This window comes from Tyto alba, unplaced genomic scaffold (genome assembly GCF_018691265.1).
Source record: "Tyto alba isolate M040663 unplaced genomic scaffold, T.alba_DEE_v4.0 Super-Scaffold_41, whole genome shotgun sequence".
Classification (NCBI taxonomy): domain Eukaryota; kingdom Metazoa; phylum Chordata; class Aves; order Strigiformes; family Tytonidae; genus Tyto; species Tyto alba.
Genome location: NW_024881317.1, coordinates 15,252,044 through 15,266,929, shown reverse-complemented (window position 1 = coordinate 15,266,929; position 14,886 = coordinate 15,252,044). Strand labels below are relative to the sequence as shown.

The 14,886-nt window shown below is 41.3% G+C and overlaps 1 protein-coding gene across 2 annotated transcripts in view; it reads left to right on the top strand.

Moving 5' to 3' along the window:
• RFX7 (regulatory factor X7) overlaps positions 1 to 14,060 on the top strand; it is a 54,391-nt gene extending 40,331 nt beyond the window's left edge. For both annotated transcript variants that reach the window (XM_042804085.1, XM_032999224.2), the window contains 4 exons: positions 1,880 to 1,964; positions 2,644 to 2,851; positions 5,453 to 5,748; positions 6,716 to 14,060. In XM_042804085.1, the coding sequence (XP_042660019.1) occupies positions 1,880 to 1,964; positions 2,644 to 2,851; positions 5,453 to 5,748; positions 6,716 to 10,030 (3,904 nt within the window). In that variant the 3' untranslated portion in view covers positions 10,031 to 14,060. The remainder of the gene's footprint in view (positions 1 to 1,879; positions 1,965 to 2,643; positions 2,852 to 5,452; positions 5,749 to 6,715) is intronic.
• The last annotated feature ends 826 nt before the right edge of the window (positions 14,061 to 14,886 follow it).

Here is a 14,886-nt window from a genome sequence, read left to right as displayed (position 1 = left end):
TTCAAGTACTTTAAAAACTGCTGTTATTGTAGTCTAACTGGACATAATTGTTACCGGCAGAACTATACACAGTTAGATCTTGAGACAGATTAGTTTATCAATTAGTAGGCAGCCACTGTGAAGAATTCAGGGTAAATGCTGTGCAAAAGAGTGTGCGCATACCACTGGTGGTTCTGTGGCTTCAGTGTAGGGGCAAGAAGCTCTGATAGGAAGGAAATGCAGTAATCAAATCTAGAGGCTACAAGGATGTGAACTTTCCCCAGGCTTTTCTGAGACTGAGCTACAGTTTGTCTAGTCTTTAACGTGCTAAGGTGTTCCATTAAAAAACAAAAACTGTTAGTGATTTTCAAAGTAGTTTTTTCATCAGCAAGAATTTTGTCTTTTCCAAGTTGAGAATTGCACCTTCCATTGGGAATCTGTAGAAACCATTGTGAAGTAGTGTAATACCTGCTGCATTCCCCAGGATCAACTCTTCCTTCATTCTAATGTGCTGGGTGGGCAAAGCCACTGTAGGAAGCAAGGGAGGGATGGCATTAAAAGGCATCAAGATGCTTGTAGGTTCTAATTAAAAACCACTCAAAAGAACTAGCAGTAATGATACGGACACGCTGTAATACTGGCCTTTGCCAAGGTCTCACTTGAAGCATGCACTTAGAGAGAATTAAATGCTAGCGGGCAGCCCAGAGTTATTTCTCTTCCATACAGGAAAAAAATCTTCAATGTAGTAGTAAATGGAGAAATTACATGTCAATTAAATTGTTTTGTAAAATACAGTGTTGAATTACCTAGCAGTGGAGTCCAAAACTTAGTAGTGATGTTCTGCATAGAGCTAGAGAAGTTTTGAGGAAGGAATCAGATGATGTAATTGTAGCTTGACCCAGGGCATTTCTTCCAGTTCTGTTTCCTAAGTTTCTAATTCAGAATGGTTAAAGTGTGACCTTATCTTACACTTACCTTAATACCTAGCCTCCTTATATTTATTTTACTGTGATTATGCTCCGTCCAGGTTAATGGAAGAAGATGTAAACTCCGTGGTCTAGGAGAGAGAGATACAGACATATTTACAGAATGTGAACAATTAGTGATCTTGAAAAGGATTTGTGTGTTACAGAGAGGTGACACTGTATGTGAACTCCCATAGTAATGCCATGGAGAGGAAAAAAGGCTGGTTTGATTTTTAGACCAATAAACAAGTGAGTAATGGAGGGAGTATATTTTTGTGTACAGATTTGATGAGGTAACGGCAAGAATAAATCTGGGTATTTGTGCCCCTATTTTTACAGAAGAATTATCATGGGTGGGGAGAGAGCCACAAAAATTGTGTGAAATCTTAAGAAGAAATGTCCTCATCAGTCACTTTATCTTGCCATGGGGAATTTCATCACTCTGTGGAAGTCCCTTGGGAGAAGGAAATGTCATGAAATTAGCAGGAAGAGGTAAAAAAAGAACAACTCATAATTAAGTAAAACCTAAATTTGGGAACACATTTTTTAATAGTGATTAACTTTTGGAAAGGCATTTTTCATCTCGCTTTAGGCCTGGTTTAGGAAGGGAACTTAGTCCAAACTTATTTTAATGATCTAAATATTGAGCAGCTAATTGAAACTATTTGGTGTGGTTCTTTGAAGTCATCAAATGAAATTAATCATGCCCATCATCACTTGCTCCTCTGCATAGATGGAGAAGCAAAATGACCTGCCCAAGAACACAACCATTTATGGGCTCTTGATTCTGGCTGGTTAGGAGACTGACAGTAATTCTTAGCTCTGTTGTTGAGTTTGCTTATAAAACTTATGAAAGGTGTCAGAGGAATTAGTGCCTTTCCTTCCAATACCCCAACTAACAAGCAGAGACGATTTAGACCTTAATTCTTGTTCACATATTGCTACAGTGGACTGAGGAAGAAGGCTTTTGTTCATATGCCAACACTGCCCAACCTCGACTTTCATAAAACTGGAGATGGGGTATGATATATACTTGCTTATTTATTATATATATTTCTGAAAATTAACATTTATTATGTTGTTTTTCTCTCTGTAGTTTTCAAAACAAACCGAAGATCTGTGTAGTTTTTAAGATTTTCCTTTATAATACTTATGTTCTGAATCACTGTTTGATGTTTTTCTGTAAAGTTCAGAACGAATTGCAATGCTATTAAAACAAATAATTTAGGAGGTGAAGCAGACTTTCACAGTGTTGCCACTCACAAGCTATATGTTTTTAAGTCTGATTCTGTTTTAGTTTTACTGTATATATTTAAACAAAAAAATAAATGCTAGGGAAGAGGAAAGAAGCAGTGAAAGAAGCAGTTCCAGGGTAACAGTGGCTGCTGAGCTGACAGGACTCTGGACACAGGGAGCATCATTTGTTGGTGGTCCAGATATTAGGATTCTCTCTGTGTTTTTATTCCAGAAATGTCAGCTCCATATAATGCCTTTGGAAACAACCAGTAGATTAACATTAAGACATTTCATTTTGAATTATACTGATGTTGTGATCTCATTCTCCCAATTTAATGAAAAACTGTGAACATACTGCTCAACTTGTGTGTTTCTGATCATCATTTGCTCTCTACTTTTGTTTTCCTGCCTTAATGACCATTAATTATTAAAGTAACTTTCCTCCTTTGTTTGTTTATTTTAGTTGGATGGGGCAGAGCCGTCTGGGCAGCTGCAAAGTGCTGATGAGGAAGTAGTCTCTGCAGCCTGCCGGCTTGTTTGTGAATGGGCCCAGAAAGTGCTGAGCCAGCCTTTTGATACAGTCCTGGAATTGGCTCGTTTCCTTGTAAAAAGTCACTATATCGGTACCAAGTCAATGGCAGCTTTAACAGTAATGGCAGGGGCACCAGCAGGTAATGAAATAACTTAATGCTGAATTGATTAAATAGGGGGTCTCTTTTTTAAAGAGCAATAACATCTTGGTTTGAGGAAGCACTTCAGGGCAAATTTTAAACACTGACTCTCAGCACTGAGCATGCATTTATGTGATTTTAGTCCATATTGCTGCAAACTACTTTTCTTGCTGGTAGTCTAGGTAACGAGATCTGAAAATAAGCAGTGTTCTCAAGTTTAGTTTGTGATTTTCCCATTTCTTCTGATGAGGACCCTGCTCTTTGAAAGCACTTCAGGGCATGTGAGTAATTGTGCTGAATTTATATACTTCGCTGAGGAGTTTGGTGCCGGTACGGTGCTGGCTTGTAGACAGACTGCTGGTGTAGCTATGTTTCTGTCTTATAACTTGTCCTAATTTGGAAACGGTTGTCTGTCTTAATTTTCTCTCCAGAGCAGATTTTCTTACGGGCATTTCTGGTATGTCAGATGCAGATTTTCCTGAGATGTTTGATCAGTGTCAGGTAGTACAAGCACGTCAGCTGCTGCAATTATTGATCACATTAGAAATAAGGGCATGAGGAGCATTGAGGGGGACAGGAGAGGCTTCTTTGGTGGCAGTTGTGTGACTGAGATTACAACACGTGATTTCAAATCTTCATTAAAGATGGAGGTAAAGAGAAGAGTTGTTTTGTATTTTGCTACATCAGGTGAATTCCTGTTCTGTTCAGTCTCTGGGAAAGCTTACATTCAATGTGGATGTTTGTACATCTACTTTTGTGTTCTTTGTTTCCCTCTTCGTGCTTAAAATCAGTCACTTAATACAGTGGTTTTCTGCAGCTTTGGATGAAGTAAATTACAGAATTGAAGGATGTGGAGGGAAGTGCAGGTGCATAACGTGGACCCCCGTGAATTCCCTCTGGGAACTTTTGCCTGGGCCTGTCAAGCAGAATGTGTTTGGATCAAGGCAAATCTCTTGACTTGAGATATGAAATTTCAGATGGAAACTGGTGGTCAGGGCTCTAGGTTGGGGTGATCCCCTTCTGGATCATGTTCTTTCTCCTACCAGCTCACTTTCCTTTATTGCAAGTTGAAAGTGATGGTGACAGTAGCATGTTTTGCTGCCTGTATACTCCTTTTTTACCTGTCGTTGCTTGGCTTCATTGGTTCTGCTTGTTGTGCTGCCAGAAGGAATGCTAGGTGTATGTGTAGCTCTTCAACTCACATAGCTTCTTTCCCTTTCTTCCTTCAAGAGAAGATGATTTCCTTCAAGGAAAAGGGCAGTTATTTCCAGCGCGTGCCTCTGTGGCTTGGATAGTCATTTCAGGAGAGGTTCTTTCTAGAACAGCAAATAAAATATTCCCATTCCTGTTTATCACAAGGAGCTACAGTGTCTCTGTGCGTTCACTGAGGAAGAAGCAAACTTTTACCCTCAAAAAAATTTGTTGAGTTTTTTTTCTCATAAATGTTACTTGCTTTCAGTACTCAGCCCACATAGATGAACTGTTTTCTAGTAATTGCAGTATATTTGGGTATTTCACTGCTCTGTGAAGGAATTGTGGAAGTGGAGACATGTTGTAGTGTTCAAGCTCTCATGGTACTCAGGCTGCTGCTGAGAAGGTGAGCTTCCAGACCACAGTTCCTAAGCATGTACTGGGTATCTAAACCAAATACTTGCCCTAAAATGGTGTCAATTAATTTATAATTAAGAGTTGTTTTAAAAACTGCGGAACCCATGAAGTGTAAATGAAATGGTGTTAAGGCATTTTTAGAAGAGCAGTCCAGCAGGGTTATTTGGTTGCTGAGAGTGCATGCTAATCCTCTTGACTGTTAATAAACAAAAAATCATAAATGTGATGTGTTTTTGTAAGGGAAATCGGTGCCAGCTGCACAGATGAGACTAACTCCCTGTTGTTCTCCCTGGAAGCACCACCTGCGATGAGCAAAGACATTATCTCTAGAAAAAATGTTCTCTCTTTCTAATTTCCATAGTTCTTTCACCTTTTCTTTCTTTTTTTGTTTTTTCCCTAGCCGCTTCTCTTCTTTGCCTTCTTTCACCATTATCTCTGATTCCACACAGGTTGTGATCCATTCTGATATTAGATGCATTGTGTTTAATGCTTGGCCATTAGATAATATTATCTGCTTAGAGCGCTCCTCTGTGACACAAACACACAGCTTTCTAGAAAGATTCTTCATTTTTAAAGCTGCCTTAGACAATTATAACAAAACAAAACCACAGTAGATGATGAATTTTAAAGGTTCATCTAAAACATACCCACTGCCCTCTACTGTCAGTTAAATGAAATGCATTGTTCTTTCAGATTTTGCTGACACAGAAGTTGCAATTTGGGATTATTAGAAACAAGGTACCAGTACACTGTATTTTAGCAGTTAATGCCCAGCTTGTCTAACACATAGAGGCTTTGCCACAAATGTGGAAATAAACTGCAACACTGAATAGATTTGAGCATGAAGTGGATGGGAGCACCTCATGGACGAGGGGGTTCCCAGAGTGGTTACAGAGATGTCTGCCGTATGTTCTGTATGGTTAGATACAGAAGTGGCACTACAGCAGACAGGGTATGTGTGGTTACAATTCATTCTTCTTCTCATGTATTCAGGAATAAAAGGGATCCCCCAGCCCTCAGCTTTTATACCTACTGCTGAAAGTAATTCCTTTCAACCGCAAGTGAAAACTTTGCCATCTCCTGTTGATGCCAAGCAGCAGCTGCAGCGCAAGATCCAGAAGAAGCAGCAAGAACAGAAACTGCAGTCTCCTTTGCCAGGAGAGTCTCCAGCAAAGAAAACAGAAGGCACCACAACCAACGGCGTGACCAGTATATCTAATGGAAGTCCTGCAATTCTGTCTCCTCCACCTATTGGCATTGTTGTGGCAGCTGTCCCCAGCCCGATACCGGTAATGTTCTCCAGCAATTCTCCAGAAAAAAACACCTTATGAAAGGGTTGTAAATTGGTAGTAACTAAGCAGCGGTGTGGTGTCAGTGGGATAGAAAAATGGTTTCTGTTCAAAGACTTGGGTCCCTTTCTGCTTTTCTGTCCCAATGACTGTGTTATACCACGTGAATTACAGGATCGATACAGAGGCAGCAGAATTCTGATCACATAGCAAAAGCCAAGTTCATCTTTGAAGCTGTTGACAGCGGGATTTCAGCTAGCAATAATTAAGGTTATATGTGGGAATAATTGCCCTTGAGATGAAGCTTAACTGGATGAAAATGTTGATGCCAGTCATGTGGGTCGCTGAGCTCCTAATATGGAATCTAAATTGCCTTTCGTTGGCCTGGCACATTTAGTGACAACAATAATTTTATTTTTGCATGAATGTCTGTAGTATGGAATACCTTTGTCTGTCAGCCATACAAAACTGGACTGGGGCAGGGGTGAAAAGTTACTTGTTTTTAAGATGCTTGCTATGTTGTTGATTTCAATAGGTAAGCCAATTTTTCTGCTTGATAGTGGATTTGTATTTAAGTAGCTTTTGAAACCTTAACCATGAGCAGTGTTTTGAGCACATCCTCTCCTCTTTAACCTTTGTATGTCTGTCTTATTGTTCCATGTGGTGAAGGATTGTGGGAGAATGACCCTTTCACTAGCAGACGAGCAGACTAGTATGTAGACCAGTGCTTCATGCCTTAAAAATTGAGGCCACATACCTGTCTAGCAATCCTTGGGCAGACAAATAGAAGTGAAGTTGTCTTGTTTATAGTCAGAGAGTTTGTTTTGTTTAAAACTAACATTCACTAGCTTTAGTGTATTGAGCTGTGTTGTCCTTCACCTTTGAAATGCCTAGGGATGAGGTGGTCTGTGGGCTTCGGGGACTTCAGTGCTTCATCGCCACACCTTTTCTTTTTCTCTCTCTACAGGTGCCAAGGACCAGGCAGTTGGTGACATCTCCAAGCCCTATGGGATCATCTGATAGCAAGGTCCTGCCGCTCAATGTTCAGGTGGTCACTCAGCACATGCAATCAGTCAAGCAGTCACCAAAGACTCCCCAGAACGTTCCCGCCAGCCCAGTTGGTGACCGCTCTGCCCGGCATCGCTACCCGCAGATCTTACCGAAGCCAGCAAATACCAGTGCTCTCACCATCCGCTCTCCCACGACAGTGCTCTTTACTAGTAGCCCAATCAAGACTGTTGTGCCTGCTCCACATGTGAATTCCTTAAACGTGGTTAAAATGACAGCAATATCTCTTGCCCCGAGCAGCAGTAGTGTGCCCGTCAGGCAGACGCCTTCAGTTAGCAGTAGTGCAGGAGCAGTGGAAGAAGGGAGGACTGGTCCACAGATCAAAAATGGATCTGTTGTTTCACTTCAGTCTCCAGGATCCAAGCCTAGCACTGTTGTAGCTGCACCTGCAGTCAAGATCAAAATGGAACCAGAAGCATTGCTGGATGAGAACTCAGTACAGGGCCAAGAGAGCTCTGATGTGTCTAAATCCATGAAGGCTACCCCTGATCTGCCTCCTGCTCAACTAATTAATTTTGAGGTTGCAACCTTGAAGGTTTCAGCTGATGATGTTGTGGAGGCAAAACCAGTTAAGGGCTGTGATCGGGGAGCTGAAGAAGCAGGGACCAAATATAAAACACGGTCTAACGAGATCACACCAGTTTCTTCAGCAGGCAATAATGAAAGCACTCTAAAGCTCTCAGTTGCCAGTCAAAACTTGTCCAGCACCAGCATCGGTTCACCTCCTACTGGTGAGTCTACAAGTAAAGACAAAACATGCACTAAAAGTCCAAGAAAGCGACAACCTTCTACACTTCAGGATTCCCAGGTACCGCCTGTAAAGAAACCACTGGTGGAGCAGCTTTCAGCTGGTAATGCTGCAGAGGGTCAAAAAGCAAACAGTGTTAAGAAGTCTCCGAAGGCTGGAGCGTTAGTTAACAGTGACAGTACAGCAACGCTTGCTCAAGTTCCCAGCAAGGTGCATGTGAAGGTACCTGTACCTTCTGCAGCTGCAACAAGCTTGGCAACAGACCTTACCTTGAGCACCAGTTTAAATACCAGTGATTCTACTTTAGGACAGCAGCTTGCATCAGCATCATCTCCAGATATACAAGTAAAATTGGAAGGAAACATGTTTATCATAGAAAATGATTCAAAATCTGATGGCAGCTTTAACCCAAATACGTGGCACCATATCACCAAAACCTCTGACTTTGCATCTGTGAATTGTGAACAGCAGCAAGATATCAGTGTTATGACTATTGCAGGGCACTCTGGCTCTAGTGACTTACAGGAATCGGCATGGGAGCCAGTGCACTGCGAGGGTATACAGCAGGATGCATACAGCCAGCAGTTACAGAGCCAGATCCAGGACTCCTCCTTGGGTCAAATGCAAGCACAGTCTTCAAATCAGTTACCTCTGCAGTCTGAGCTGAAAGAGTTTGAACATACAGTCCCTCAGTCAAACGAAAACTTCTTTTCATTCGATGATGACCTTACTCAGGACAGCATTGTGGAGGAGCTGGTGCTCATGGAGGAGCAAATGTCAATGAATAATTCCCATCCTTATGGTGGTTGTCTAGGAATGGCACTTCAGAGTCAGACCGCAGCTCAAGGAGCTCCCGTGTCATCTCATCCGAGCAGCGCACACTTTTACCATTCGATCCATAACAACAGCACTCCGATTCACACTCCCACCCCCACCCCCACCCCGACTCCCACCCCCACTCCAACTCCAACACCCACCTCCGAAATGATCGCTGCATCTCAGAACATGTCCCGAGAGAGCCCTTGTTCGAGGCTGGCTCAGACAACTCCCGTAGACAGTGCTCTAGGAAGCAGCCGGCATACTCCCATCGGCACGCCGCATTCAAACTGCAGCAGCAGTGTCCCTCCAAGTCCTGTGGAATGCCGAAACCCGTTTGCATTCACTCCCATCAGCTCCAGTATGGCTTACCACGATGCCAGCATTATATCAAGCAGCCCCGTAAAGCCAATGCAGCGGCCTATGGCTACCCATCCCGACAAAACCAAGCTTGAGTGGATGAATAATGGCTACAGTGGTGTTAGCAACTCATCGGTTGCAAACCATGGCATCCTTACAAGCTATCAGGAGCTGGTGGAAGACCGCTTCAGGAAACCTCATGCTTTTGCCGTTCCTGGCCAGTCGTACCAGTCTCAGCCGCGCCACCATGATACTCACTTTGGTCGCGTGACTCCTGTTTCACCTGTGCAGCACCAGGCAGCCCCTGTCAGCAGCACCACCAAGCAAGAGGGCTTTGCTGTTCCTGCTCCTTTGGACAACAAAGGAACCGGTTCCTCCCTCAACAACAGTCTGAGATGCCGCAGCGTGAGCCCTGCTGTCCATCGCCAGCGAAATCTCAGTGGAAGCACTGTTTACCCTGTTTCAAATATACCGCGCTCTAACTTGACACCTTTTGGAAGTCCAGTGACTCCTGAAGTTCACAATGTATTTGCTAATATCCATGCAGACACCAGTGCCAATAATATAGCGCAAAGAAGCCAGTCAGTCCCGTTGACTGTGATGATGCAGACGGCCTTCCCGTCTCTTCAGAAACAAACAAACACTAAAAAAATAACCAATGTGTTGTTAAACAAACTGGATTCTGATAGTGATGATGCAGTGAGAGGTTTGGGAATGAACAACATGCCCTCAAATTACACAGCCAGGATGAATCTTACTCAGATTTTAGAGACATCCACCACTTTTCCTAGTGCCAACCCGCAAAATATGATCAATTCCAGCACTTCAGTTTATGAATTCCAAACACCAAATTACCTCACAAAAAACAGCAGCACCGATCAGATCAGTTTTTCTTCTGGAGATAACCAAGCACAATCAGACATCGGAGAGCAGCAATTAGATTTTAGCAGCACTGTAAAAGACCTTTTAGAGGAGGACAGTCTGCCAACAAACCAGCAGCTGGTGAATCAGGTGGCATCAGATCTCAATAACGTTGCATCTGTCTTTTCCAGCGACATCAGGTTGTCTTCCGAGCTCTCAGGCAGCATTAATGATCTGAACACTTTAGACACAAATCTACTGTTTGATCCAGGTCGTCAGCAGGGACAAGATGATGATGCTACACTGGAGGAATTAAAAAATGACCCCTTGTTTCAACAAATCTGCAATGAATCCATTAACTCAATGACTACATCAGGTTTTGAGTGGATGGAGAGTAAGGATCATCCTGCTGTTGAAATGTTGGGTTAATCTTGTTTTATAATATGTATGTAGCACACTGTATCTAAAAGACAGACGTATTGTATTTGTCTTAATGGAAGTGCCTCCCGCAGCAGAAACACTTGCTATGTATTGTGGCATTTTTTAAAAAGTTTGCTGTACCTGTTGCTCATTCTTCAGCAGGGAAAAGGCAGTCTTACCAATTTTAAACAAATCTCTGAAGGTGATGGGCTAGCAAAGAGCCAGTATTAAAATTTGAATTTTATAGTGTTTCCCATTCAACTTTTCTTACTGTAGCAAATAAAGAAGTGTTTAATAGCCAGCCAGCAATGACAGCTATGGTTGAGGCTTTGGGAGGGTTTTAAGTTGAGCTCATTAGTAGGCTTTCCATGCTTTTTATTATTGTTACTTCTTAGTAAATGATCCTTACTGACCTTTGTCGTTCAGGTCTGAAATGCAGGGTGCCTGCAGGTAAGTGGGTGGTGGGGAGCGGGTACGGGTGGACTGGGTGACGTGCAGGTGCCTGATCAGTGTGTAGCTGCCCTGAGCACTGCTCAGTGGTGAACTGTGGGAGACCTCTGGAGCACTGGTGCCATTGACATCTCTAGTAAAATGCAGAGATAGGAAAAACTAACAGGAATGATCAAGGAGAAAAAAAGATGCACTAAATTTTTTATTTAAGAGAAATAAATCTATGTAGTTATTTTATCCATTAATATTCATGACATACTTGATATTTTAGTTCTCACTTCGATGTTTTTATATTAGATAAAATTCATGTGAAAAGATTTTGAGCACTGAGATTTAATCTAGGCATAACACCCTATTTTAAAGTGATAGGTACTGTTTAATTATTTATCAATGCTAGAGAGGGAATGTGATAGTTCGTTCCCTCCCCCCCCTCTTATTTTTTTTTAAATAAAGGAGCTGCTGGAGCTCATTAAAATACTATTTTTAAAGATTCGGGTTTTTTAGTTTGCTCTTTCCTAACCTAGTGGAGGGTGTAGGAAGATGATCTTTTCTCTGTATTTCAGTAGGTTGAGCCTTTCTGTCTTTCTTGCTCGCTCTCTTTCTCTCAAACAAAAGATGATTAAAATATTAGAAAATGTGGTTGGTCTAAAAATATTTCATATAGAGCCATAATACTGCCAGGCACTTTACAGATACACAATAAGACGTGATCTTTCTTTTGGTAAAACTTCTTTTAAAGTACTTACTGTTTTAGAAGCCTGAATTCCGTTTTCATAAGTGATTTGGCAGGACTGGTGAATCTAATTTGTTTTAGAAGTCCTCAGCTGCCTCTCTGGAAAATGAGATTTAGACTTCTGCCTCACTAGTTCACTTAAACCAAAAAAGACCTGTTGTTTTATCAGCGTGGCATGGATCTCTCTGATGGTCAAAAGAGAGAGGTACTTAACTGGCCATGGCACTGATGCTACAAAGAGGACTTGCAGAGGCAAGCTTTTACAAAAGAAGTGGTGCACTGAAGATGCTAGGATACCATCCCTTAAGCTTAGTGTAAAATTGATTATTTCTTCTGTGAACTGACACAAAAGAGAAAACAGAGCAGAAAACATTTTCCTGTCTTGCATTACTTCTTTGAATGAGTGGTCATGAATTTATGACAGTAAGTCCCCCTAGATTTACTTAAGGGGAAGATGCTCAGATTTTTTGAGTGATTAGTGGTTTTTTTGTTTAAGTGTCTTGGTGCTCTTCTGTTTCTTCAGTTTTTGCTAGTGACTTGAGATCTCAGTACTGGTCATTTTTTTTGGCAGTGCTGATTCAACTTGTGCTGCTGCATTGGCACTTGAGGTGCTGGTGTGCCACGGCTTCTCCTGCTCTTGCCCCAACTCATCACCGGTCTGTGGCCTCTTCTGCAGGGACAAACAGTTGTGCCAAGCTGTAGCACCTTACGGGGGCCTGATTTCACTGTGCTTGCATCAGAAGTTTTGCTGCTTTGTCAGGAACAAACTTGGAGAGTTCAGATCCCTCCTTGAAGCACATGGATGTGCGATAGTTTGGTTTGCTTTGTTTAAGACCAAGTGATCCTTTTGGGATTTGTAAAGGAAGTGGAGAGAAGACTGAAAACTGCATCGTAGCCTTGTTACCTTGCCAGGTGTCTGTCAGTAAGGCTTGAACCATTTTTCTTGTAGACTCAAGTTGCTGAAGGCAGGTTTTGAGTTCTGTACCTGCCTGCGGCCTTTTTGCCAGAGATGTGCTGAACGTCCTCTTACCCTGTTTGACTTCACTGGGTCTGAGAGATACTCAGCACCTCTCTCTTTTTTTTTTTTTTTTTTTTTCCCCCTGACCCTGTGTGAAGTGCCAGCACTACTGTGACTCAGTGAAAGCTACCCTCCAATGGAGAGTGATTGGGGAGGACGCGAGCGCTGGCACTGTGGGGAGAAGCCGCACGTGTGCTGCAGCAGCCTGTGCCTTTGCATGACGTGCTGGCCTCACCTCCAGGTCGCAAACACCGAGACTGAGGTGAGCTTGAGGGAAATAAGATTTTGCCTAACTCCACTAGTTTTTTAAGAACGTTTCTCAGAAAAAAAGTAGATTTAAAGCTGATGCATTCTAAATTATGCAGCCGTCACCAAAGGTTTTTAAAAGTGCGTTTAAAATTATTTTTAAATACAAACATTACATTGGACCTAACGTGACTTAATTAGCAGAAATATTCTATAATCAGTGGATTTAAAGCAAATATATGTTTAATTTAAGAAGTGTTTAAATTCATTGAGAATTGTTTCAAGTAAAATCCAAGGCACAGGCACAGCTTTGTACATTGGTATGTATTATTTTAGAAGTGTTTGTGTGTTGGTGTTATATTTGATAATGTTAGGTCCCTGTACTTAGTGCTAGTTAGTTCTTTACTATACATTGAGACAGAGCACTACTGCACACCAAAGTATGCAATACCCAAAGGAAAATTCTGTGATTCTAACAAATGGAAGCCTGTCTGTGTCAGATACTCCAAAACTAAGAATTTGAGACAGTTCTGACCCCTTGTTTACATTATTGGCTTCCTACTAACATAAGAAATAAATTATTTTGATAGCAGCTTTTGCGAAAGTACACAAACTAGTGAATTTGTACCCTGTGTACAGTATTGCAGCAAACACTTTAAATTTCGTTGGTTGGTTAGTCCAGCAAACTTTCTGGATTCATATATTGCACTAAAATTCTGTTGAACCTGTGGCAGGCACATTCCTTAGGATAAATGCAACAAATACGGCCCACAGATTAAAAAAAAGGCAAAACAAAAAAAAAAAACTTTTTAATGTGTTTCATTATTAAAAGGCAAAATGTCATTAAAAGTGACAGGTGAAATTGTCTTATGTAGCAATGTGCATTGATCTCAATGAGATATTTCTATTTCTTATTCTCTTACATGAGAATATTACAGCAGGAAAAATTAAGTTTAGTTTGCTTCACCATGTTAATACATGATCACAGAACGTGCATGAGTGTTAATGACTTAATCTTGTACAGTACTAGATATATTCCTGTAACCACTTTTATTTTTTTTATTCTTTTGCTGTATTGAAACTGGTTCAGTGTTAACCAGGTGAGCATAGTTATTCACAAGTTATTTACTTTTTTATGTTAACTAATTCAGCTTAGTTATTGTTGAATATGTTCCTTTCTTGGATTATTTTTTATTGTTCTGGTGTTAAAAATAATTTTTGCATCGTTTTATCATGATAAGAATTCATGAAGTAAATAATTTGCAAATAATTGCAATAAGCACTGACTTATGAACTGAAAAGAAGGAAAGTTTCTTGTGCAGTGCATCTGAGGTTCATATAATAGTCTTGTACTATACTGTGCTTTATTTACTGCACCATAAGGAAAGAAAAATCCCTGTTCCACGTTTTCATTTAGTGCAGGAAATCCAATTTCTCCCCTCTTCCCCAGTGTTTTTGTTGTCTGTTGTACTGCTGAAACTACAGTAGTTGAATATTGCAGTAGCATTTCAGTTATTTTTTTTATTGAAAGTGCTCAAAAATTGTTTTTTAAATGTTTTCAAAAACAATAAAAACATTTTATATTAAAATGACTTCTGAAGTTTTTTCTTCACATGGAAAATGTGTATTAAGGCTGACCTAAAATACAGAGCTTTCCAGTTTGTTCGAAGACAGATCATAGCTGCCCAGCTGCACCTACTTGCTGCAGTTGCTGAGTCCAGTTACACACTTAAAGCTGAGCGTGCAGGTGAATCTTCCGAGCTGGGATGCCTTGGCCAGTCGGTGCTCTTCGAGTGATCCCTTGAGAGAAGTTAGTGGTAATGGGCTTCTGACCATTTACTTTATATTCCATTTCTGCAGGTATCCCTGTTAGGTGGAAAGTACTCGTGTAGTGATGCTATTTCATCTGGGGGATAAAAACAGCTGCAGGTTACATTTGAACCTGACAGTTCAAATTTGCCATCAAACATTAATATTTTGGCCAAGGCTGTGTACTTCAGAATGTGGTGGTGATAGTTGTGCTGGTTAGAGCCGTTGTCACCTGCGGCTCCTGCGCTGCACTCATCCTGGTGTGGGTGCTGGTCAGAGTGTTTGTTTTGTGTCTGGGTGGCAGCTCTTGCTGCTGGGGCATACAGCATCCCATTGCTGGTATAGCCAGCCATGGTGGCAGTGCTTCGCTGCTTTTGCTGTTTGATACTAGTAAAACACTCTTAAAAGATAATGTTATGGTGCAGCTTGGCTTGCTGCCATAAAGGGGAAAATACTCTGTTTTGATCTATGGAGTCCTTTATTTGGATTTTGAAGTTGCATGTAAACCCAGCAGTGTTCTTAGCACAGTACATGAACACGAGGGAAAAGTATTGCCACAGAGTAGAAAGTAGCTGTGAGAAATTACTCAGGTTTCCATGCCAAAAAGAC